The sequence below is a fragment of the Podarcis melisellensis genome, assembly GCF_964234715.1.
Source record: "Podarcis melisellensis genome assembly, chromosome: Z".
NCBI lineage: Eukaryota > Metazoa > Chordata > Lepidosauria > Squamata > Lacertidae > Podarcis > Podarcis melisellensis.
Genome location: NC_138547.1, coordinates 40,593,801 through 40,620,656, shown reverse-complemented (window position 1 = coordinate 40,620,656; position 26,856 = coordinate 40,593,801). Strand labels below are relative to the sequence as shown.

Sequence of the window (26,856 nt, the reverse complement as noted above, 5' to 3'; positions counted from 1 at the left end):
CCCGTCCCGATCCCCCGTAGCTCTTAAAGATACCCTGGCAATTTTTGCAAGAATAAAAAAAGAGTTTAAATGAATGATAATGCTACTAACAAAAAATAAAAAGCCCTTCTGTGGGGGGGGGGTGTTCTTCTTCTTCTTTTTTTAAAAAAGAAAACACCTGTGTGAATAATTCGGCAGAAGCTAGAGTCCTAAGCACACTCAAGACATTCCAGTTTCAATATGCAGCGTCTGTCTCCATCCTACCAAGATAACCTTGCAAGGAATCACACAACTAATCCAATTTGGAAACAAACAAACAAAGTAACTAGGGATTTCAAAGTCTGCAATGCAATGTACGTTTAATTTGGAGTAAGTTCTGCTGGGACTCCAAAGGGATTCACTTTTGAGAAAATGTGCTGTGTGGCTGCTAGACGTCCATAGGGAAGTGAAGACAAAACTACAAATTGCATGTAGCCCCACAGTTCTTTGGGGAAGTTCGCTCTGCTTTTAAGTGGAACACTGCTGGGAAGGTAGACGGGCTTCTAAAGCCCATTTTCGTTCAGACTGTATAGCTCTTGAAATTCTCTCCCCCTTCCCCGAGACATTTACCCCCTCCTGGGGAAATGATGGGAGTATTTCTGGCCACTTCCAAACTACCTGCTCATTGTGAGTTCATCCTGTTTTGTTTGCTGGGTGGCTGGACAATGCCAGCTATTAACTGGGCATTAATTCTGATTTGTTTGTTTGGAGGCTAGGTGACCTTGTGTCAAGCAAAAGTTGCCCCACACTTTCTAGTGCATATCCTGCCAGTTTCCTTATTGCAAAAAAACCCACACCTCTGGTTTGGGGTGGGGAGAACTGGGCTCACTGCACAAGAGCTCCAAATCAACTTGAACAGGGTACCCTGAATTTGCCAGTATGTGATTGAATTCTTACCAGAAAATAGAGACGGACCGGAAGCATCCTGTGCCTTTCCTCTAGCAAAGAGCTGGGGGAGGCGTCTGTCCCTGGAAAAATAGCACAAAGGCGAAGTGTGCTTTGCCCTTGTGGTGTTTTTTCAGGAAAAGATTCCATGTGTGCTCATGAAAGTACTGGAGGTCTTTGAAGTCGTTCCTTCACCTGTGTTCCAGAAGGAACATAGCAGAGTGCTGATGGTAGAAATGTGCGTCTTTACTTCCCCGCACTTGCTGCAATGCTAAGTGGGGCAGGAGGGGGGAGAGAGAGATCTGTTACTACAGACTTCTGCTCTTGCCTCCTCATCCAGCAAGGTGTTCAGCTGTTTTATCTCAGTTCTTGGCAAATATTTTACCTTTTTCCAGCAAACAGCTTTTTCAGCAGGAATGGCATCTAATAATATGGTACTTAAAAAGACTTGTTTTCCTCTTTTTTTGTCCAATATGATTGCAACTAATGATAGTATTTATTTAACCAGACTAGTTTGTAGTGTCAAGCTGTTCTCAAAAAGCAGCTAACCCTGGTATGAGAAGGTAGGCGTTATCAAGCCTGTTATCAAGATGCCTGTCATTTTCCCAGAGCCTGAGTCAGCAAAAGGCTTAAAGCATTTTCCGAACTGTAAGCCGTTCCAAAGGAACAACTGAAATCAGCAGAAGGAGCTGCTTGCATGCTTGAAAGTTCGTGCTGCCAATAACTACCTTGGTGACCTGGATGGGCAAGTTGAGTGGCATCTGGGAACAGCCCATGAAGCATCCAGCAAGCAGCAATTTGATGAGTTACGAAACAAGGGCTGAGTGAAAATTGCTGTCGGTTTCACTGCCCCACTTGCAGGTAGTGTAATGGGGGAGCCCTTCCAGCAATTCAAGGGGTTGTTGTTTAGTCGTTTAGTCGTGTCTGACTCTTCATGACCCCATGGACCAGAGCACGCCAGGCACTCCTGTCTTCCACTGTCTTCTGCAATTTGGTCAGACTCATGCTGGTCCATGGTTCAAGAACACTGTCCCACCATCTGTCGTCCCCTTCTCCTTGTGCCCTCCATCATTCCCAACATCAGGGTCTTTTCCAGGGAGTCTTCTCTTCTCATGAGGTGGCCAAAGTATTGGAGCCTCAGCTTCAGGATCTGTCCTTCCAGTGAGCACTCAGGGCTGATTTCCTTCAGAATGGATAGGTTTGATCTTGCAGACTCAAGAGTCTCCTCCAGCACCATAATTCAAAACATCAATTCTTCGGCGATCAGCCTTCTTTATGGTCCAGCTCTCACTTCCATACATCACTACTGGGAAAACCATAGCTTTAACTATACGGACCTTTATTGGGATGGCAGATAAAACTTAGCCAGGAGGGAAGTTCAGGAGGCTGACAATTGCCATTGCTTCCAATGAATGACACAGCAGGATAATGAAGAGCGCGTCCACATAGCAACTTCCTGTGGACTGCTTGTGCATATGTGTTTTGCATAGCATCCTCACAATATCATCCTGTCCTTTGGATGAAAGATGCAAGGGACTGGTTCATAAGCTTTAGCACCTTCAAGTGTTACAAACACTTCACAGCACTGGAAGAACCCCAAAAGGATCTTCCTCGGGATGAGCATTTGGGTACTTTGCTTGCTCCACTGGGGGGCTGTGTCTTGAGAAAAGCTGAGATCCCATTTTCAGGAGACAAGCCCACAATGGTTCTTGAACTGGCAGCCCAGGAGATAATCAGGCAACAGGTCAACTTGCCTGCCACCACCCACCTCAGGCCAAAAATGAGGGAACTTTCAGGAGTTTAGCCGTGCTAGCAAAGATACCTCTTAATTCTGATGGACTAAAGTGGGTCAGGTGGAACCTCAACACCTACTTATGCTCCCAAGTCAGGTAGTTTACCAGTCTGAGATGCAATTAGCAAGCTTATATGGAGTCAGAGCATTGGTCTAGCTAGTTCAATATTGCTTACACTGACTGGCAGCAGCTGTCCAGGGTTTCAGGATGGAGTCTCTCTAAGCCCTACCTGGGGCCTCCTGCATGCAAACAGATGCTCCAGCACTGAGATACAACCCTTCTTCCGCTTCTCAGCTCACTGATGAGTGCTGCTTGTCTGTTTTCTAACCCCAACTTTATGGAGAGCAGAGTTTGACACAGGGAAGCCACAGCCCAAGCAAACAGAGACAGACCCTCCTACCCAACCTCCCTCACAATGACCTCTGTAACTTGGCCCTCTGGGAAGAGAACCTTCCTTCGTTCTCGCTCTGCCAAACACAAAGATACATTTATTGTGCACTATGAATTATGCACAATAAAATATTTCCAATGGAAATACAGCAGATATAGTGGGCCAAGGCTTTTTGTGCAACATGCAAGAATAATATCCCGGAATTTATCCAGTCAGGCATTAATGTCATCACAAATAACAGTCATCTAAGCAGACCTTGCTAGGCCTGCCTTGCATCTCTTGCTTATCGTTCAGCAGGAAATGGAAGTATTAACAAACAATTGATTGTCACAGCCCAATTCTGTCTGAGTTCTAGGCCAAAAGTGGGGAGAGAAAAAGAAAAATATAGAAGGGTTTCTTCTCCATTTGGCCACTGCAGAAGCTGACACGAATTTCAGGAGAGGGCAGCTGTATTTCTGGAAAGGGGTTTAGTGGAACAACATCTGCTTTGCATGCAGAAGGTCACTGGTTCAATATCTGGCATCTCCATGCAGGAAAGACTCCTAGTTTGAAATCCCAGAGAACTGAAATTGATATAGACTATAGTGAGCTAGATGATCTGATTCAGTACAAGGTGGCTTCCAGTGCTCCTGTATCACCTGATTTATTTCCTTCTCTGTAGCACAGAAAACATAAAGGCAGAGAAACTGGACTGCGCCATTGAAAAGAGGACCTTTTTAAAAGAAGAAGAATTGAAACATATGTTTGGGGAAGAAATATTGTTTGGAGAGGGTAACAAACCAAGGTTTCGCATCATGCGAAAAGGAAGAGGGGAGAAATTTGATTCCATTTACATTTAAAGGAAACTTACCTAAGGTAATTATTTCCAAAACAAGAGGCAAAACAAACCACAAAATTCTTCAATTTTTACAGCGCAATTCCCCAGCCAAGTAATATGTACAAAAGTGCATACAGTAGCATATGCATATAAAGTGTGCATTTAAATTAATAGAATATTGAAAACAATGTAGAAAAATGCATTGCATTTGGAAAAATAGCTTTGCAAAAATGTGTACATTAGGCAACAATGCCTGAAAAAATGTAGAATAAATTCACACTAAAATGTTAATGAATTATCCTGAAGATTTTATATCTGTGTGTGTGTGTGTGTGTGTGTGTGAGAGAGAGAGAGAGAGAGAGAGAGAGAAACTGATGTGGAAATGTGAGAGAAACAAAAAATGTCAGATCATCTCATCTCATAGACCTCTACAACTGTAAAAAACCTTCAGTGGGCATCTCCTACCTGAGCCACCACTGCTCTTTGCAAAGCTGGAGTACATGGGCTGGAGTTGCTTCCAGAACCTAGTCGACCATGTGAGGTGGCATCATGCCCAAGAACGGCTGCCCAGTCGAGATCAGTTTGGATACCATCACTCTTCTCACGCTTGCTCTCAGTCTGGAAGCAAACCAACAGAGACAGGCATATTCAACAAATTCAACAATGAGATGGGTGTCTGTTTTCCCCTGTTTTTGTTGAGTTGCCCTGTGTATAAGGAGATAAGGTGCAGACATCTGCAACATTTTCTTGCTTGCGTTTTCTATATTTGCTGTTAAATCAACAACGTTAAAATTCCAAGAGCTATCCGACAGCAATGGGTATGTAAATGAAATGGTGGCTTTGTTTGCCTTCACAGCGGAGACTCCCCCGCACCATGGGCATGTCATGAATTGTTCTAATGATCGATGACCGTATGGGTTTTGACATCCTGTACCCATTTTATCAGATTATGGTTTTCGCCATGACCTATGGTTCAGACAAATCCATATATGATGTACCTATGCAAGCCCCTGCCATTTTTGGATTTTATTTTGCCCTGGTAGCTCAGTACAGTACTGTTGTTATGGCTTAAGGCCAAAACCATAAATCTACTTACTTCTGATATTGCAGCTATGACATATGCCTGTCAGATACAAAGCCCTACTTTCTTCAGCTAGACTGCCCTGTGCATTTTCTTCTGGCTTCACCCCCTTAACCCAGTTTTAAATTCATTCTTCACTAGTTACCACAACTCCTCCTCCTATTTTATAATGATGCCAATTCAAAAGGGACTGCTAGATCAGCACTAGAAGTTAAGTAGCAATCATGGGATTCCCAGTTCTGTATCTGCACCTACCATGATTGGAGGCGGAGCTGTTTGAAGGGGAAGTGGAAGGCAGGACATTGTGCATAACCCTTCCTTTCTGGTGTTGCTGCTGACTGGTGTGTGTGTTTATGATGGGGAAATGGCTAAGGATGAAGGGGATGAGGTGGAGAAGCTTCAGGCAGGGGAAAGTGATATATTCCTTCCACCGGCTTGCAGTCAAGATCCCTTGCAGTCATCTTGAAAGGCTTCTCCATGCTCATCTTAAAGGGTGAAACATGGGGTTGGGAATCCAGGAACTGGTGAATAGCTTTTGCTTCTGCCCTTGGCTAGGCTAGAAAAGCTTTTGCAGTCCAAACACCTCACTCTCTTATGTTCAGCTTTCTGAAGGCTGCATGGCATTGATGGGTGAAGCAGGGCAATGGGTGTGATTCCTACTTTTGTACAGTAGGCTTCATTCCAGCCAGTCAAATGCCATCTGTTTCTACACTTGTACACACCATGTACAAAGCAAGAGGCTTTATTGCTGTTCAAGGACACATTTCAGCCACCCAAAAGCACTCAGGGTGGGTGTGTTCCCCTCACATTCCCTCCAACATTTCTCTGACGAAAATAGGGATGTCTTTGTCATCACCATCCCTTTATTATGTATACCCCACCCATCTCGTAGGGTTGCCCCAGCCACTCTGGCTGGCATCCAGCATCTATAAAAACACTATACAGGGCTGCCTTCCGATGTATTCTAAAGGTTGTAGAATTCTTATCTCCTTGGCTCAAAGGCTGCAAAACAGCATATCCTCCAGCATTTCTCCAAAGAAAACAGGGACGCCCTAAGGAAAAGTGGGACATTCCAGGATCGAATCAGAAACCAGGATGAACTTTGTAAATCCAGGACTGTCCCTGGAAAATAGAAAATAGAGACACTTGGAGGGTCTAGCCTCCAAGAAGAAGTGGCTTGGAGGAGATGCAGATTTCTGAGCACAGTTGGTGCTGACCTTTATAGCCCTAAATGGCCTCGGTCCTGTATACCTGAAGGAGCGTCTCCACCCCCATTGTTCAGCGCTGGGGGCCTTCTGGTGGTTCCCTCACTGAAAGAAGTGAGGTTACAGGAAACCAGGCAGAGGGCCTTCTTGGTAGTGGCACCCGCCCCGTGGAATGCCCTCCCATCAGATGTCAAGGAAATAAGCAACTATCCTACTTTTAAAAAACATCTGAAGGCCGCCAGTTTTTAATGTTTAATGTTTTATCATGTTTTCAATATTCTGTTGGAAGCCACCCAGAGTGGCTGGGGAAACTCAGCCAGATGGGCGGATAATAATAATAATAATAATAATAATAATAATAATAATAATAATAATATGCCCAAGAGCTAGACAGAGAAGCCTGAAAGACAAGGCCTGAAGCCAGACTGTGGCCTTTAAGGTTTCTCTATGTGGCCCTTGTGATTTTCCACACCCCTTATTTCCCAAACGCCCAATGGCTCTGCTTTGCCCCCTGAACGTTTCCACATAGCTGGAATCTATCCAGGGACTCTGATAAAGCCCCTAGCTTGAATGGATGGAGGACAGAAAGTGATGTGTGAGTGTGCACAGAACCTAGCCTCCTGTGCAAAAGTAAAAAATTGCATTAGTTCATACACCCACTTTTGCCTCTGACCCCCCCCCATAATGTTGCCCAGACAGGAATGCATCCATGCATCTGGAGAAAGATGATATAAACACTGAATAACTTCTCTCCCCAAAAAATGCAGGCCCACATTTTATTTTATTTTTCCACATGCAGGCTGCCATGCTGTCCTCCAAGCAGATGGCGACAGCTTCCTTGTTAATATAACGCCAGGAGATTCACCTAAATGACAACCATCTTGATAAGAAGTAATTATTATTTCACTGGGGGGAAATGGTTTGAGTCAATGGTTTTGTCCCTGTGAATCCTAACAACTCCCCTCCCTCCCCGAGCAAAATCGACATGGTGCCAAATGGGATTAAAGGAACTGAACAGGCAGAACCACAACGGCGGCGGCATAGCGTTGGAAACACACAAGGCACAATCAGCACTTGCAAGAGAAACTGCGTATTTATGTCAGGCCCAATTTGCTTCCTTTTAATGCCGCACACTTCCAACAGAGACTCACTGCCTACAACTGCTAATGTCAGAAATCCACAACAGTACATTTCGATTAAAATTTAACAGTAATGGCATGGACTAAATTTTACAATGCGTTTCATTCCAGTACAAAGAGGTCATTTATGGAATACATGTCAGCGACGCAGATGAATATTGGAGCTGGCATTTTGCGATGTGTGTTTCCCTCCCCTCGGGCTACAGATTTTTAAAAAAAAAATAGAGGAGAAAGTTGAAGCAATGAAGCAGAGCAACATTTCCCATCCCTTAAAGCAGGATTGGCTAACCTGTAGTCCTCAAGCTATGCCTGTATTTCCAACTCTTACTATCACTGACCATTGGCCTTGCAGACTGGGGGATTGTGGGAACTGCAATCCAGCAATATCTAAAGGGCCAAAGGTTAGCCACTCCTGCCCTAAAACTTAGAACAGGCATAGGCAAACTCCGACCCTCCAGATGCTTGGGACTACAATTCCCATCAACCCTAGCTAATAGGACCAGTGGTCAAGGAAGATGGGAATTGTAGTCCCAAAAATCTGAAGGGTCGGAGTTTGCCTATGCCTGGCTTAGAACTACCCAACTACCCAACCAACCTCTAATAAGTCATTTATACTGACTCTTTGCTGAACTCATGATTTTGGGGAGCCCCCAAACTAGAGACCACCAGTGGCCTTTAACCAGAGAGTAGATCAGAGCTTTCCAAACTTTTCATGTGGGTGACCCACTTTCTTGATGTGCATCATTTTGTGATGAAGTATTTCAGTTTTACTAGTAAACCGGAGGTTAAACTAACCTCTTTCCAGCCCTGGCAGGAGCACGGGGAGTGTTTCCATGACACACCAAAGTCATTCAGGTTTACTAGCAAACTGGAGGTGCACAAAATTCCTGAGCATCATCTACCCAAATGACTTCTGCAAGGAAGCCGAGCCATTCATCAAATTCAGTTCCCACCTATCTGTAGTATCTAATGAAAGAGGAGTTTCGCCATTCTCAATCCTATTGCTGGCTAAGAATGGTGTTTCTCAGTCAGCTGCATTATCTAGACAAGATGCCCGTCTTTATATATTCTGCACTCATTCACTTGAACACACACCCTGGATGCATACTGACAAACATCAACAATGATTAAAACCCACAACCCACCTTTCAGTATGCATTGAAAGTATACTTTAAAAAATTTATTACCCTAACTGGGAGTACAATAAGATTGTTCACTTAGTTCTCACTGAAGCGGTAAATTTCTGTCTCAGCTGTAAAATTCAGACTACTTGGGATGGGCAGGGCTGATGTTTGTTTACTTATTTAAAACATTTTTTTTAAAAAAAATCCTACTCTTTCATCTGAAAAAAGGCTTCCAGAGCACCTAACAATTATCAATAATAACATGGGCCCTGCCACCGGTCCCTAATATAAAAAACACAACATAAATGGAAAAGGAAGAGGAAAAAAGTTAACATAGAAGCTGGAATGGAAAGCATTCAAAGGGAGGAGAAGTAAAAACTGCTTGTTTCTTTGCTGGCCTATCTCTCCCTCTGCTACAGCCTGATGAATGCTCTTCTATGTGCACACAAAACACTCCATGCACTTAGAAATATAGCATATCAGGGATAGGCTTAGGCAAGAACACTTCTCCATGGCATGCTAGTTTTTTCTAGGCAGATTTTTTAAATTTCTTGCACGGAGGAGCATTCAGTCACTTCAGCTCACACTGAAGTGGTTGAATTCACACTGGTCTGAATTTCTACAGTTGTTCCCTCTAAGGCTACAATCATGAGGAAAGCAACAAAACTCCTTAGCTTTTGTTTAAAGGTTTTAACCAGCTTCCTTTAGCTTCTTCAGAGGACGCCTGTGGATCTCAAGACCCTTCTTCCTCACCCCTTAGAATCCAGGCTCCTAGAGCCTTCCATGTATTTGCAGAAAATGGCAAGCTTAGCTACCCACAAATGGTTTCTTCTTCTTTTTTTAAGCACCTTTTTTTAAAAAAGAAAAGAAAACCAAATTATTGGTTGAATTTATGTACAGCCCAAACAACAATCCATTTGTCTGCAGCCTTGAAGTAGAAGCAAATGGTTACCAACCATGTGATAGCTTAAACCAGAGATGGGGAACTTTTTTTCCAGTCTAAGGGACAGAGTCTCTCCCAGGCAACCTTCTGGGAGGGTTGTATGCCTGTGGTGGGCAAACCAGAAGCAAATGTGAGTGCTGTAAGGGATGTGATTCTTACCTTTGTACAGGCTATGTCCCAGCCAAGTCAGAGGTTGCTGCAAATGTGCACATACACACATTCTCCAAACTGACATGCAAGGGGCATTATAATGGCTCAAGCTAAAAGTACGTGAGGAAGGTGCAGAGGAGAGCTAGAGATGCATAGGGCTTGGGGAGAATCCCAAAGGCCACACAGAAAAACATCAAGGACCATATTTGGCCCCTGAGCTTGAGGTTCCCCACTCCTGGCTTAGATAAACAGAGAATCTAATGGCTTCCTTTTTCTCCAAGTGAAATTTTGAGCATGTTTTAAAAACCCCACCTGCCCAAGCAGATCATTTTCAATCCAGAGAACAACCCATTCCCAGAGAGCTGCAATGTACCTCTTTGCTTGCACTGTTCGATGGGAGACGGGTTTGGGGGCTGAGGAGCTTCGGGGGATCTTTATTCTTCTGCTTGTGGTCATGTTGGAGAGAAAGCAGCTGTGTTTGATCTTTAGGAAGAGTCCGATGAAGCTTCTTGCCATGATGCACTTCTTCAACTTTTTTCTAGGGTGGGAAAGAAGCAAGAAAACACTGTGAGGAAAGAGGAACCCAAAAATTTATAAACCCAATGGACTTTTGGCTAGGTCTGGTGAACCATCTCTTCCCTCTAAGGACGCGTCCAAATGCCTGAATCAGGTGCAGGGTCTGATTCAGGCATTTGGAACCATGAGAACATGGTGGCTCAGAGTAGACATAGTGAGGACATGTGCCTAGTAGAATTCAAATAAATAGGACCCACAACTAGGGATGTGAGGAAGCAGCAATTTCTGTCCTGCCCTGTGTTTGTTGCAATCAGCATTGCTTCCATTCCACTACAGTTCAGCTTCAGTTAAAACTTGTGCTAACTGCCTTGCTACCCTCTGTGACTGAAACGTACTATTTGCTTCTGAACGCTTGGGAGAGGAACAGGGTTTTGTTTTTCCATTTTTCTTTCAGGCTTTACATCTCACATTTGCCACAGAAAATGTGGAGATTTTCTCTTCTGCAAAACTACATCCACACCTGATAATTTTCCAGTTTCTTGTCTCCTTCCACTTTGCTCCACTCATCTTCATGACTTTGCAGGACATCTTTATCCTTCTCCATTTTGTTTTGAGCTGCCTTGATCTCCGGACATCTCCTTTCGAAGTCCAAATGCTTCCGAAGCTCTTCTATCTTCTGGTGCTAAACACATGCCAGGAAATAATATTGGTTTCATTTCATCTCCCATCATAGATTGCTCATAAAAGGAATTGCTGTTAAAGTCATACTGCTGCTATGGCTAATTCTGTGCAAACATGGCTTTGAAAACAAGGAGACCCATGCTCTACAATAGCTACTAATCTACAAAAGCTGGAAATGTCTTCTCATCTTTATTAACTTGTGTTGACAAGCTAACTAGTAAGTGGTCTGAAAGAAATTGCCCTGAAGTATCCCAAAAGAGAACAGCTTCACTGGGAACATCAAGATGCCAATGAACCCTTTGCTCTTGCCTTTGTGGTGGAAGCAAATACACCAGTAAGCCTTCCATCAACCAAAGTTTCCTGTTTCATCTGATCTGGGAAACTAGGGTTATTGGCTCCAAAACAAGCTGGGATATGGAGGTGTTGGGTTGAAGTTGGCTTCATAACCTTTATTAACCAAACTTTCCCAGTTCAGGTGAACTGTAGTCAGCTGAAGTGATCCTAGCTCATTTGCTTCCATCACAAAGTAGGCTACATTTGTGGCCACAAGATTCATTCATACATTGGCTGGTTAAACCAAGATGTAATAGTTTAAACTAGTTCATTGTCACTCATCAAAAAGTGTGAGCACTAACAAGAACATTTATAAAGATAGGAGTTCAGTTCTGTAAGTGACCTACCTCAGCCACCAGTAGCCTTGCTCTAGAACAGAGTTTGGAATAGGGGCAAATTACACCAGCACCATTTACTCTAGTGTAACCTGCACTTGCTTCCTATATTTTGGATGGCTCTGCACACATCCCTCCAAACTGAGACAAAGTTTATACACATAAAACAGCATTCCCTGCTACCTCTGTCCAGCAGTGGAGAACCTGTGGGCCTCCAGATATTGTTGGACTAGAACTTCCATCACACTTGATTATTGGCCATACTGGCTGGGGCTGATGGGATTCTACCTGGAATCTGGAGAGCCACAGACCTGCCACCCCTGCCTCTGTCTTTCTCGCTTCCACCTGCTGCCTTGCCAATATCAAAATGCAGACCATAAGCACCTTGGGGTCCACAGCCTGGCCTTTTTGCTATGATTTGCATAGGGTTACACTTAACCCACTCTGCATATGTGCACTGCCAACACTAAATAATAGCAGGAATCTGTTTAAAAACATCTGCACTGTACATTTAAAGAGGCATTGTGCCTCTTCAAATGGTCACAGCTTCCTCCAAAGGATCATGGGAACTGCAGTTTTTAAAGGTGCTGGAAGTTGTTAGGAGATCCCTCTTTCCCCCTTCACAGAACTACAATTCCCAAGTTCCCTGGGAAGAGGGGCTAATTGTTAAACCACTCTGGTTTACAGTTCCCAGGATTCCTTAGGGGAAGCCATGGCTGTTTAAAGCATCATGATGATGCTTGAGATGGAGTGCAGATGGGGACACAAGAAACATGGCTTCCTTTCTTATTTGATATTTGTAATGCAGTACTACTGTCATGCAGGAAAAAACAAACAAATCTGAATCCAAATCGTACATCCTCCAACTTTTTCCTCTGCAGCTTTTGTTCCACAATCCGTTTCTGCCTCTCTTCCGAGAGCTGCTTTTTGTACTTTTCCTGGTCTTTAAGCTGCTGCTTCTGGATCTGCTGCTGTCGCTGAGGTTCGGAATGGCTTTTGTTCTCTTGCTGAAGCCTCAGGAATTCGCGGCGGAGGGTGGATTCACCAGGGAGATTAACAATGGAGCTTAATTTTTTTTTCAAAAAAAGAGGAAATATCTGTTTGACTAACCATAATATTAAGGCGACAGAGCAAACACAGTGCCACTGGGGAAAAGCTTGCTGTCCTAGCTTACAGAAGAAGAATGTTCCAGGAAAAAAATAATCACAGAATCTCTCTCCCCCACCAGCCCTCCTCTATATTTACAATGCCTCTGTTTTAACAACACTTCAGAATCCAGGCTAAAGCTGATTATCTGTTTGTCCACTGGAGATTTTACTTCACTGTTGCCTTCCCAAAACAAATTTTAGCATCTGTTCACACTTTATATTCATCAGCAAACACCGAATGGGAACAAGAGACAATTCAGAGAGATATATATATTTGAGTTTTCATGGAATCCCATTTCGATGGCAAGGGACAGGGGGATCACCAGGTCAATGCTTCAAACTCTAGTGGAGTTTCCCTCAGATTTTAGCAGCCGAAGTAAGTAAGATATCCAGCATGATTATTTTGTTTATTAGGAGTAAGAGCTGCTTCCTCTATTTCCATAGAATCCTAAAACTGCTTACCTGGTAGTAAATGTAATTTAACTTAGTGGGATTTGCTTCAAAGTAGGCATAGTTGCACTGTGAGCTTTTAAAGTCTGGCAAGCACAACCCCAGCCTCCTCAACTCTTCTGCAATTCCCTCAACATGGCAAATCATTGGGGCTTATTTCTGAGTAGGCCTATTTGGTTGAGGGGCTTGGTTGGGTCACAAACTCTGTGTCTTCCTTTCTCAGGAAGAAGAGGAGCTGTAGCTCCCTCTTCTCTGAGCGAGATAGATATGGTTGCTGTGAACCAACCCTGCTCACTGCATCTGTATCCTTCAGGGAAGAGGGAGAAATAGTGACCAGACGTGGCTGACAGGTCTGAGTGCCCTTTCAGCCAGCTGCCTTTCTCCTCTTCCCAGTGGCAGTGGCGGACTGTGGGTGGTGGCAGGCGTGGACCAGAGCCTGCCACCTGAGATGGTAGTCTTATCAATGGGCCTCAGTGAGTGCCCAAACATGCCAACTCCTGATACTGGCCCTATGTGGCTCCTTCTTCCAGGGGAAGAGTTTCCAGGCCCCCTGCGCAGGCAATCATGCATGGGAAAGAGCAACTTAATTCTGCCGCTGTATCCAAAATAAGAACGCATCACAAGGAAATGACTCCAAAAATTGCTCTGGAAGTGTACAGATCAAACTTTGGAGTCATCTCTCTCCTGGGTGCAAACCAGATCTTATCTACAAATGCAAAATGTAACCTTGGTTCTCCTTCATCTTCATTCAGCTCATCGGCTTCTTCCTCACTTCCACTGTATTCATATTCTGTTTCATCTGAAAGAAGAAGGAAAACCAAATCTAGCTAGGAAACTTGACTGCTTCGTGTTACAATCTGGCCCCACATTTATTGCAACGAACGCTGGAAACTGTCAAACATTTTAAACATATGAGCATTCACTTGTTTTCTGCTTAAATGCTATATTATCTGATTTTTTATCTTACTGATCTGTAATGATGATGAAGTATTGTAAACACCTAATTGCCTAATCAATCTTTTACTAATATGTATATATAGCTATAGTCAGCTCTCAGTGAAGTCCTACTTCAGTTAAAAAAACACAGCTTCACACACAAGCTATTTCAGGCACACAGCTAAAAATGCAGTATGTGAATGCTTTGAATGCAACCATCACATTTGCAAAACTGTCTATCAGGTCGTGTGCTAATCAGGGAGCCAGAGTTGACTGAGGCTCCCTTCTGAATGTACATTCAGGGGCAAACCCAAGTTGGTCAAAGCATAATGTGTGAAGGTAAAGCTGGGACAGAATCCTGTCTGAAATTCCGGAGAGCTGCTGCCGTTCAGTGCAGACAATACTAAGCTAGATGGACCAATGATCTTCTCAGTATAAAGCAGCTTCTTATGTTCCTTTGTTCTCTTCCATGCAAAATTTTGCTAAGGTTAACAGGGAGGAAGCTGGCAGCAATGTATTTATTCAGTTAATTAATTTCATGAAATTGACACACCTCTTGATTGTAAAAAGCCTCAGAGCGTTTTACAAAAGATAAATCAGTAAAGTCAAGAAAAAATTAAAACCCCACTTTAAAACATACAAAAGCTAAAATACCAAAACAAATAAAAATTACCTCACCACCTGGGTAGGCTTGTCTAAACAAGAATGTTTTTAGTAGGCACCTGCTTGATCTCAAGAGACAGGGGGTTCCAAAGTACCACACTAAAATCTCATTCTGACAAATATGGAACAGGTATTATGTAGTCCCTGCAGCAGTGCCAATTCTCCCAACTGAAGTGGTTGAATTGGCACAAGTTCGCTAAGGCGATCCCATAGGTAATCTGGTCCCAGCTTTAGTCCTTACCTTTCTCTCCCTTCTTCTTCCTGGTCCTATCTAGATGGTCTTTTAGCAAGATGCGCACCTGTCGTTCATTCTGCATGTCTCTGATAAAGGAATGTTTAAGCAGGGTATCTGTTGCTGGGCGATGCACGTAATTCTTAACCAAACAGGTGTCCACAAAGTTCAGAAATTTCTTTGACCTAAAAACACAACAACAACCTTCTTTTCACTCAGGAATTCTCCCTTGCAATTCCTCAAACAGTTTAGAAGAATATCTCAGCAAGTCTAAACTACTGCAAGGCACTCTATGCGGGGCTGCCCTTGAGACTGTCCAGAAGCTGCAGCTAGTGCAAAATGCAGCAACTGGAGTATTGTATTGCATCTCCCATCATGTGCGCATTACATGGCTCCTAAAGGAGTTGCATTGGCAGCCCATAAGCTGCTGGGCTTTGGCTTCGACCTACAAAGTCCTAAACCCTATTGCAATGACTGATGAGGCCCTCTTGGTTGCACTGTAACCTTTGGAAATTCAGTTGGCGGCAATCAGAAAGTGTCCCTATCATGGAGCTATCTCACTTCTGAGTCTAGGCGTGTGTATCAGATTGGTGTCTGCTACTACATTCCATGCTACCTGCTCAGGAGATGTCAGGGATTGACCTTGGGGCCTTCTGCATCTACACTGGCAGTCCTGTACTATACCCCTGAGTCACTCCCTTGCACTGCTTTAATGTGAACCATGTCTGCACAGAGGCCGTTGCAACAAGGGACAAAACTTCCAGTGCAGATAAGAGCTTGGAAGGAATCAATGCGATCACAATATCTGGGATGCGTAGAAAGATTTCAATAGTCTGAATCGAAACACCTGCCAAAAATTGTGCTCCAAGCAACTTATCAGTGACTACTAGCTATGATGGCTATACAATACCTCTACTATCAGAGGTAATATGTTGATGGAAACCACAGGTGGGCAGAGTGCTGTTGCACTCATGTCCACAATGCAGGTTGGTCCCTGTGGAAACAGGAAGCTAGGCTAGATGGAGCACTGGAATGATTCAGCAGGCTCTTCTTATGTTCTTAACAAGTTAGCATTTATTGCCATTTAAGGGAAGCCTCTTACCATTTTCTGGATTTCAGTTTTGGGGGAGGGTTCCGTGGAATGAGAAACAGAGCCCTCATGGGATGCATGTCACACAATGCTGCAAGAAGAAGAGGAAGAACAAGCACACATATGCAATCTGTTAAAATGGATACCTTCAGCCTGGCTCTCCCAATCCTGCCATCATTTGATTTCTCTATATTTGAATGCATTACATGCTTGATGAGAACATGTGAACAGACTTTGATGAAAAGCACTGGGTTGGATCCAGACTTAATTGTACTTGCAACAGCACCAACGGGATTTAGGTTAGTCATGACTCACAAGTCCCATTGATTTCAATGGGCTTGCTTTAGGTATGACTAAGTGTGGTCTATTGTGTCCAAGGCAATCTGAAAATGCTATCTGTGTTGTTCTAGCTGTGATGTCACCTTCAGACAAATGCAAGTTCCTCATGAGTTAACAAACAGCACACAACATTTCATGAGCAACTCGCATGCCTTAACTAGCCACTGATGGCAGCAAGATGAATGTATAAACTGGCTCCACTTATAAGGCTTGAGTTTCTGACTGTGTGACATAATGTGAAAATCGCCACTGTGGTGCTTGATCCATGTTGTCCCAAGTCTTCACTAGATGTTATAGCTATCATGTGATGAACATGCATATGTGAGCCAGCCCTTCCTCTCGCTACATGCTTGGCTCTTCTAGCAAGCCAAATGCATTTCCAGTTCTTACTTTTTACTCCACTGGCTGGAGTCTTGTTATTTTGTAAGATTCTCTGTGTCATTTATCATGGAAAACCACAGCCTTCACAGCTCCGGGAGGGGTGGGTGGGAGACGCACCCTTACCCACCTTTGGGATGGCAGTGTTAGGGTTGCCAGTGGGAGGGGGTAGTTTGGGCCTTGCATAGGGTGCCTTAGTACCCTAGTCCACCACTGATGTTGCATTGGTGTTCCATCACACAATGGCTTCAAAAGGCTTGGGTGGAAATTGGCTGCATGAATGAGTAGCAAAAAGTTCCTTGCTTTGAGCAACAGTGCTGCTGCTGCTGCTGCTTTTCTCTCTCTGTGTGTGTTTACCTCTAGTTACAAATAAATCTATTATTCGGTTTAGTAACCACAAGGACAATTTACTGGAGGCTATGTAAACTTGGAAATACACATATTCAGCCAATGTTCTACATTCAACAAGGGCACTGACATTAAGACTGAACATGTTACAGAAGGCAAAACAAAACAAAACTTACGAGGAGCCCCTTCGGCCATCTCGATAGCTGTGATTCCCAGTGACCACAAGTCACTCTAAAGGAAAACAGACAATGCATAAACATAAAGGGACAGTAGAGAGCAGGTTGGCACCACTTAGGGCCTACCAAATTGAATGCAACTCAACCATTGCATAGGGATGGGCAAATGTGCTGATTTCACTTTATCTTTTTCTCATTTTTCCAATTTTAAGTTAAATTACCCACATTCACACATCAGTTTGCATTTTTTTCTCGTCCTCGTGAAAATTCATCAGCATATTAGTGCAAATTTCTTCTAATAAATACATTTATGAATGCAATTTTGCCTAATATGCACATTTTTTTCAGAGCAATTTTTCCTAATACAATGCATCTATTTATGTTATTTCCATTCATGTATGCACACTCTGCTTTAGTGCTTCCATTTTTGTACACTTCACCTTTCTGGAGAACTGCACTGCAAATTTCAGAGAAGTGCAGATTCCAAAGGATGGCTGTGCTTTGGTTTCTGAATTGTTTCAGAAAGTGCAAATTAGGTGGGATCAACTTTAAATGTAAACTAAATCAATCCTCTCCCATACCTACCACTGTATGGGTATAGGGATAGGTTACAAAAATCAAAAAATTGTCCAGTAGCACCTCAGAGATCAACTAAGTTTGTTCTGGGTATAAGCTTTCGTGTGCATGCACACTTCTTCAGATATAGGGATAGCTGTTCAATCCTTTTAAGCCTACTTTCACTGGCAATTACTTAGGGTTCACCCCAGACAGAGTGTTTAATTAAGGAACAAGAAAAATAAATTCTCAGGTAAACTGATATCTCTGATGATCAGGATCAGAGCTACTAATTTCCTAAACCCATTCCCACCCAAGCAAACCACTTCCATCCTCTCCCAATTGTCAGCTGTCACTTCCCAACTGTCGTAAGTCTTAAAATGTTATACTCCTAGGGCTCTTCTCCTTCCTTTTCCCTCTCATCCAAACTCAGTCTATTACAGCAACAAAACACCTGTTTATTCTGTTCATTGGCCAAGGTTTTAAGTGAGAGCAAAGTGACCGAAGGGGAATCAGAACTGAGCAAGAAAACAGAGGGAGAAAACAGCAGTGAAGGTGTGATGTGATTAAAACAAAAAAACAGGGAGCTGACTTTAGATACAGAAGGGATGCTGTGGAAGAAATAGCTGTGGTCTGGAAGGCGGTGTAGGGGACGAAGGAGGGCTGGATACAGAAGAGTACATAAGGCAATATTTATGAGGTGGAAGACTGTTGTGGTGCAGATCACAGTGGTTGATTTCAAGAAGTGGAGGGAAAAAACAAACATCTTTGTTTCCAGAGCAAAGAAAAAAGTGAGAACAAAGCATGTTTTGGCCAAAGTGCTTGGAGAGGAGGTGGGCAGGAGGTCAGCCAGCAGCAACAGGACTTACTCTGTAGTCATATGTTGACTCTGGGTTTTCATCACAAGCAATGACCTCCGGTGCCATCCAGTAGGGGGTCCCAATGAATGTGTTCCTTCTGCCAATTGTCCTGTCTAGTTGGGCACTCACTCCAAAATCCACTGCAAAAGCCAAGCAGGCACAAGCAATGAAGCAAGCGAGGGGTGCGTGGAACCACACAGCTGGTTGCAAAAAAGCAGAGCATGACCACAGGGAAGGGCCCTCATATGCTCCTGGTGACGTGCAGCTGAATGCATGAACTGAATCCAGTCAAAACATTGTGCTTGAGGTGATGAGGAGGAATAAAATGCTCAGTTGCTCAAGCAATTACATTGTCTCATGTCCAATGTACTGCTAAGTTAAAAGTCATTCAGCGATATGCTTGTTCTGCTGGTGAAATGTTTTGCACTAGCGAAACACCGTTGCACAACCAACCTAAGCAGGTTGCTGGTAACTTTGTTGTGCAATAGATTGCACAATCTGTTGCACCAGTTTCTGATAGTGCAGCTATTGCAATGCAGCTATTGCACTGGTTTCTGCTCTTGCATAACAATAAAACTTGCATTAGCTGAAAATGAACATTGGATAGAGCCCATTTAATTGAGACTGATTAAAAACTTGGTCCAAGTGAATCAGGAAGGTGTTTTTTTTTATAAAAATGTTAATGCTTTTTAGAAATGTAAGTACTTATAACTCCACATTCTAAGAAGAGTCATTCCTCTTCTCTTAGGCAGGAGGGAATCACTTTTCAAAAACCCTCTTAGAATGGACATTCCTAGTTCTTCATCACACAATGATGCTTCTTGCATGTTTTTGAAGGGTGAGAATGTCTCTTCAAATGCCCTCCTTTGAAGAAGCTTTCTTCTTTTGCACATGAGGGAGTATCTCTGTAGAGATGGTGCCTGCTTTGCATATGTAGGCATCATTTTGAAAAGTAAAAATGCATTTTCCCTCTTCAAAACTAATGCTTTTATTGCCCACACATTTATGTGTATATAATAGATCTAATTAATCAGTTAGGAGGACAGACAATGGCTTAACATATGCAAATATAGGCTTCAGTTAGATGTAATGGAAAACCATGGTTTCCCACTATGGCAAGAAACAATGGCAAGCCTGAAGCTAATGCATTCCCTCTCTCCTAATTTGTACTATCAAGGAAGAGGAGCTTCTGATTTTAAGTAAACCAAAGTTCCCTGTAACGTGCAACCTTGGGGAACTATGGCTTGCTTAAAGTTCGAGAGCAAGTCAGGATTAGAAAACATGGTGTGATCCTGGCTTGTTCCCCTAGCTATAATTAAATCAAACAGTCCTTTGATTTAGGACATCACAAGGAACTGTGGCTTGGTTAAAACTGTAAATTGATGCTTCTAATCTCCTCATAGGCACAAACAAGGCAGAGAGGGAAGCATGTAAGCTGAAGGTTCGCTACACATGTGTGTGTGTGTGTGTGTGTACAAAATAAAGTGAAAAAAGAACCAAGTTCAATATCTGCTAATTTATACATGCTTCTTATAAATGCTAATACATATATGATTATTAATAACTTACTATATTCTGTATAAACTTATTCCAAATATAAATATATTTATCTATACAAAGTCTGCGGCTATAACAATCCGTTCATATGTTGCAAGTGCCACCACATATTATTCTCACCGTGGGAAGCCATGGGTTCCTGTTGTCCCTGAGCTGAGCTCGTGCAACATGCACTCCATCTGATATAAGACTAAATATTCTATCTGTGGTGTTTGAGCTGCTTTGATCACTCGTGCTGCCTACAACACTTGATACTGCGGGTGTCAAATTATAGTCAAACTGTCAAATTATGTCGTCAAATTATGGACATGCATATGTGAGCAAACCCTGAGGACAAAGGTTTAACAACTCCTTAAATCACTCTTCAGACTCTCTAGTCTCACTGAAGGAGCTACAGGTGATTTTCTTTGCTTGATGAGAAAGCTTAACTATATGCTTCCAAGTGTGTATTACAAAGAAAGAAAGAAAGAAAAATTAAAGGGAAAGGTGCCATCCCCCTAAAAAAATATAATTCTCAATAATTCCGTATCTTCGTGACAAGTGATGGGTGGATCTGCCTCTTTCCAGGCCACAGCCATTTTTGCTGGCATTCATTCACAAATCCGTTCTGCCCTGTTTTCCTTAGTTAATCTTATATTCTCAAATTTCAATGAGTGGATATGCAAAGTCATATTTATATAGTGGTACCTCGGGTTACATACGCTTCAGGTTACAGACTCCGCTAATCCAGAAATAGTACCTCGGGTTAAGAACTTTGCTTCAGGATGAGAACAGAAAATGGGAGGTCCCATTAGCTAAAGTGGTGCTTCAGGTTAAGAACAGTTTCAGGTTAAGAATGGACCTCCAGAACGAATTAAGTACGTAACCAGAGGTTCCACTGTATATGTATTTTATTTCAATGTATGCATTTCTTAATGTATGCACCTTAGCGCTTTTAAAAAGGCTTTTCGAGCTGAGAACTGCACTACAGAATTCAGAGATGTAAGGAATCTGATTACATTCTGAGCCCCACATTAGTCTGGGGGCTGTGGATCAGGGTCTGCTTGCCTCAAAATTCACAAATGTGAAATCCTTCAAGTGTCCCTATTTACAACACTACAGTTACCTCTGAAGCTTCGTTACTCGTTGTGCGTTGTAGCGGCAAGGGATGCATTCAGTAGCACATAACAGTCCCCATCAAAAAAGACAAGGAACACATACCCAGCTTCACTTCAGCATTTTCTGTCAGGAGCACATTCTGCCCTTTAATGTCTCGGTGGATAACATGATGAGCATGTAAGTGTGCTAATCCCTGGAAGATAAAAAAACACCACACTGAGCTATCTTGCCCCTTCCTGCTTCTATTCAAACTAGACAACAAAGCTCGTATCTTGGGTGAGGAAATGACCTCTTCCACTGCCTCGTTCATTCATCATCTAAAGATAATCATCTGGGATGGGTAGTGGGAGGGAGGTCCTTGTAATAAAGAACATATTGCAATGCAGTTGACTGTATGGTGACTTGCCCAATACTGTTGACATTGTGCGCTGTCTAGATAGGCTAAGGATAAGGACCTAAAAACATAAGAACAGCCCTGCTGGATCAAGCCAAGACCCATTTAGTCCAGCATCCTGTTCTCACAGTGTCCAGCGCCAGATGCTCTGATGGGAAGCCCAAAATCCTCAGCAAGAGGACCAATAACTCAGGGAGATGACAGCACCCATGGCACATGCTGGCACCACTTACGTTGAAAAATACAGATTCTAGAAGCAAAATTTAGGTTGCTAGGTAAGATGTTTGTTATGTACTGAGTTGAATAGGATCCAAAAAGCAGCAGTCTGATTGGTCCTAGAACAATAGGATTCAGAATGCAGAAGTCTAATTGGTCTCAGAACAATAGGATCCAGAATGCAGCAGTCTGATTGGTTCGCAGGAGCCACCCAATCCAGCTCCAGGTGGAAGTGAATCCGCAACCTGATTGGCCTACAGGAGAATCCCGGAATTAGCCAATCACGTGGGGCCCATTGTGTAAACAATGTATATAAAGCAGACATTTTGGGGGAACTTCCATTCCTTGCACTATGAGCTGAATAAAGAGCATGGAATCCACACTTGACTCTGAGTATATTTCAATATTGCAGTTCTCTGAGGTTTAGTTTTAAGAAAGGGTGCTACCTCCATGCATGGGGCCAGCTGCTCTTCTAACATACTGTCTGGCTTCTGCCTCCCCTCCTCACAGACTGCCATTCCATTGCCACAAAGCAAGCTCACTGGGCTACATGGAATCCCCACTTTCTCCTCTCTTTCCTGCTTCTGAAAACATCAGAATTCCCCTGAAGAGTTGCTGATAACTTCCTCATTTTCCAGTAGCTCCATAGGCAAAGTCATCATAGCACAGCTCTTGAGTTCATACTTAGTACGTATGACGGTGTCAGATGCATGCCATCCTAAGTCTGACTCAAACAAAAATTAATTTTTGCTTCTGTATTTCATGGAGATGACTCCTACCCTGAGAACTTCTCTGCATATATATGCAATCCAGTCTTCTTTGAAACAGTTTCCTTTTGTCTTCTTCACCAAATCTGTCACAGAACCAGCTCCACAATATTCCATCACCAGCTGGGGAAGAGCAAAAGCACAGTTATTTATTGCTGAAAAGAAGAAATTTAAGTAACAGGTACATTATTATTATTTACCTGGCTGCAGTTAAATGCAACATTTTATTTATTTATTGGTAAGATCCTCCCCCTATTGTGTGGGCAGGTGGTCCCTCCGCCTACCTGGCCTGATCACCTTGGCAATGCCTTTCCAGGTGGGACTGGGCAACTGGCTGAGGTAGGCGGAGACCTCCAGGTATCCCACCTGGGTGGAGGCGAAGCCAAGCCTGAGCTAATGGTGCCACATAGGGTCCAGGGGACTGTGCACGACCACACAAAGGGTGCCCCCCATTTAATGTGGGGAGCGGTCATTACTTTAATTTAAAGCAATTTGCTTAAGGTTTGACCAGTGTCAATTGGTTTACCTGCCATGGCTTCAGTATTGTAAGTTTCTGGGTTTTGTGTTTTTATCCTGTTTTTTACTGTTTTCTCATATGATGCCCAGAGAGCAATAGCTACTGAGTGTCTAATACGTTTAGAAAATAAATAATCACTGCCTCTAGGAGACAAACTGTGGTTTGGGCATGCCATCTGAACTGAGTGCATGTTAGCTTCCTGTGCATGTATGGCTGAATAATTACTGTGTTCCTAGCACTTGCCAAGCGAATCTAATGGCTGGCAAAAGGGTGGGGACCACTATTTTGTTATTCCATGCCATCTCAAATAATGAATGGGCTGGATCTGCTTTAGAAAGTGACTGTTCAAGGATGGAAGAAGAGCATCTTTAAGCTCCTGTTAATACTAGAATTTGACCAGTTCTTAATTTTGGAGTGTCATCCACTTGGTCTTTAGGTATCACTTTTGCCACAGGTACCAATCAAGCACACAAAACAAACCCTGTAAACTAATTGGCAATTATTTTCAGCACATTTACCAGGTTTATTTATTCATCAGCAGCAATTTTTTTACCATGCCTTTTAGCCACAAGAGCTCCCAAACTGACTTGTCTAATATCAGTTAAAAGAAACACACACAAGCCAGTTCCTGCTTGCAATCTAAAAGACACAACACATAAAGAAGAAAGGATGAGGAGGGAAGAGGAAAACACACATATTCAGACCCCAGTTCGTAAAAGCTCCATAGCAGCTCTTATAAAGACCATCTGGAAGGGAAATTGTTCAGAGAGAAGAGGAGGGACCAAATGAAGCTGGTCTCTCAGCCAAGCTGATGGTGAAATCTTGCTTTCCATCTGCCTGAAGAAATGGCTGTTGCTAGATGACAGCTGAGGACAGAAAGAACCAGATGGAGCAGGTGCCTTGGGAGAGCCATTGAAATTGCCTTGCCTCTCTCTCTGCTACAGCCTGATGGAATGGCTGCTGGTCAACGATATTAAAAACAAACATACTCATGCAGACACACACTGCATTAAGTTGCTAATGTTCCCGTTGTTTCCATCTTGCCTGTAATAACCTTTTAAAATATGTATATATAACTAAAGCACCTTCTAATGCCACAGTCAACATTTGCATCTATTAGATTCCTTTGCTCTGGTCACAACTGCTAATTTCATGGACAACTGTGCAAAACGGCAATTACAGTGGCCATCAGTCGGCTTCCAGATGGTCGATAACCATGGCTGATCTCCCTATGCAGCCACAAAGTTACAGGCATGGAGAAGACCTGAAGGCCAATGAGTCCCATGTTCTGCACTAATGTATGATCCTCCCTAACAAAATATTAGCCCATGTCTCCCAGATACTAAACTGCAGACAGGGTAAGCCAAATAGCTTCCTGATCTATGCACTGGTGTCCCTTGTGAATAGAGGAAAAAGGGAAGTGTTTGCCTTCCCAGGACAAGCATGGTTCATCCTCATTCTCCTTATAAGCAGTAGCAGAAAATGTGGAGTGCCTCTGCTCACCTGTGGCTGCTGCTTGGCCACATTGCTGCTGCTTGCTGCGAGGTGGAAAGGAAAGGTCAGCCAATGGGGAGGTTGGTGCAGTGCAAGCCAGTGAGGCCTAATGGTTAGAGTGCTGGACTAGGACCTGGGAGAGCAGGGTTCGAACCTGTACTCAAACCACGAAGCTCTCTGGGTGACCTTGGGCCAGTCACCATCTCTGAGCCTAACCTACCTCACAGGGTTGTTGTGAGGGTGAAATGGGGGGGGGAGACCTTGAGTTCCTTTGAAGATAAAGGTGATATATAAATGCAATAAATAGTCTCAGTCTCAGTCAGTTTTATTGCGCATAGCCAAAGGCTGCCGCAATGTACACAGAATTATTTGACAATTTAAAAAATAGGATTACAATCTTCACTTAGAAGACTTGTTGAAAGAGGAAAGTCTTCAATAGGTGCCAAAAATAATAGAAATGGTTCCTGTGTTATATGTTTCAAATGGTAGGTGCCACCACACTAAAGGCCTGATTTTCATTTCATGCGGAACAGACTTCCTGATAAGAAGACATTTGCAGAGTGCAATGAGCAGCTGGGTATGTAAAGAATTTTCGGAAATTCTTCTACACCCTGATTCTACTAACTGGTCCCAGTAGTGGAAGCTTCTACCAGTGCAATGGAAGGGGAAGGGAATTGTTCTGAAATGCTTGCCCTGACAGAATGTTGGGGAAAGTGTGACACCGAATTACTCCCTTAGTTCAGGAAGCAAGGAATGAAGAGGAGAGAGAGAGAGAGAGAGAGAGAGAGAGAGAGAGAGAGAGAGAGAGAGAAGATATAAAGAAGCTGAATGGGGGAAAACCTCTATTCCCTAAATGGGCACTGAGTGTAACTGATTAAACAGGGATCTTTAAAGATGCACAAAGAGAAAACTGGATACCTACCCACAGCTGGTCATCCTGACCCACAGGACTTTTCTTTACAAATGCTCCATAATATGTTGCAATGTTCCTGTGATGGGAATATTTCTTCAACATATTTATTTCCAGTTTGATTTCCTCTTCTTCATCCTAGGGCAAAAAGAAGGGTGGGGAGATTACAGGGGCATCAATATACAGAGAGAGTTCTCAGAAGCCTGACCTGAGCCCAGTGAAGAAAGACTACTCAAGGCAGTGTTTGTGGAACTCACTGCCACAAGCTTGGAGAGCTTTAAAACGAGACTGGACCAGTGCTTGGCAAACAGGTCCACCAACTGCTAAGGGCTTAGTTGCACATGCCTGTTATGTACTGAGTTGAATAGGATCCAAAATGCAGCAGTCTGATTGGTCCTAGAACAATAGGATTCAGAATGCAGCAGTCTGATTGGTCCTAGAACAATAGGATAGAGGATGCAGCAGTCTGATTGGTCCTAGAACAATAGGATCTAGGTTGAAGCAGTCTGATTCGTCCACAGGAGCCTCCCAATCCAGCTCCAGGTGGAAGTGAATCCGCAACCTGATTGGCCTACAAGAGAATCCCGGAATTAGCCATTTGGGGGCCCATTGTGTAAATAATATATATAAAGCAGACATTCTGGGGGATCTTCCATTCCTCCTCACCACTATGAGCTGAATAAAGAGCATGAAATCTACTCTCAACTCTCAACATATTTCAATGACGTTAAGTGCACTACTTTCCATATGTCATGATGCTGATGGAAATTGCTCTCCAATGCAATGAGGATCAAAGCCCCCAGAATTTGCTTAGGTAGTATCTGGCCAGTAAACAACAGCAGGACCAGTCCAAGGCATTTTGCTGTCTGAGGGAGAGAACCAAATGGTATCTTACACCTCACCCATCATGGTGGTACATATTGCCCAAGGCGAGCCAAGTTACGGTACTCTGTAACCTTGAAGCAGAAAATCCTACAATCACCTCCCTGGCAGTAAAAAATACTGGCCTCTTTTCAATGCTGGTGCTTCTCAAATTACACCCAATAATGGATATGCCTCACTTAATCTGAATTATATGCTCTCTGCTCTTTCAGAATCAGTTTTCTAAAGCCACTGCCTCATTTTGCCCTACGGCAGAGCTGGCTTTAAACAAACTATTTTTCAAAGCAGCTCTGACATGCGAAGGAGATGTTGCTTACTTGACATGTGTTATTTCTTGGGTTGATGTTTACATTCAGAAATCAATCTGAAACCCACCCAGAGCTAAGGTGCAAAGCACACGCCTTTAACCTCAAAAGAAAGACATTCACATTATGG

At 43.2% G+C, this 26,856-nt stretch overlaps 1 protein-coding gene across 3 annotated transcripts in view; it reads right to left on the bottom strand.

The window, feature by feature from the left end:
• The window catches only part of NRK (Nik related kinase), a 118,857-nt gene that overhangs the window by 60,266 nt on the left and 31,735 nt on the right, over nt 1-26,856 (bottom strand). For 2 of the 3 annotated variants that reach the window (XM_081897553.1, XM_081897552.1), the window contains exons 4-15: nt 25,552-25,677; nt 22,631-22,741; nt 21,344-21,434; nt 18,596-18,726; nt 17,172-17,226; nt 15,943-16,021; nt 14,850-15,025; nt 13,736-13,808; nt 12,269-12,476; nt 10,583-10,744; nt 9,920-10,084; nt 4,370-4,522 (exon numbers count right to left, since the gene is read on the bottom strand). In XM_081897553.1, the coding sequence (XP_081753679.1) occupies nt 4,370-4,522; nt 9,920-10,084; nt 10,583-10,744; nt 12,269-12,476; nt 13,736-13,808; nt 14,850-15,025; nt 15,943-16,021; nt 17,172-17,226; nt 18,596-18,726; nt 21,344-21,434; nt 22,631-22,741; nt 25,552-25,677 (1,530 nt within the window). Of the gene's footprint in view, nt 1-4,369; nt 4,523-9,919; nt 10,085-10,582; nt 10,745-12,268; nt 12,477-13,735; nt 13,809-14,849; nt 15,026-15,942; nt 16,022-17,171; nt 17,227-18,595; nt 18,727-21,343; nt 21,435-22,630; nt 22,742-23,693; nt 23,753-25,551; nt 25,678-26,856 lie in introns of those variants that run through there. The other variant, XM_081897554.1, reaches the window with a different exon arrangement.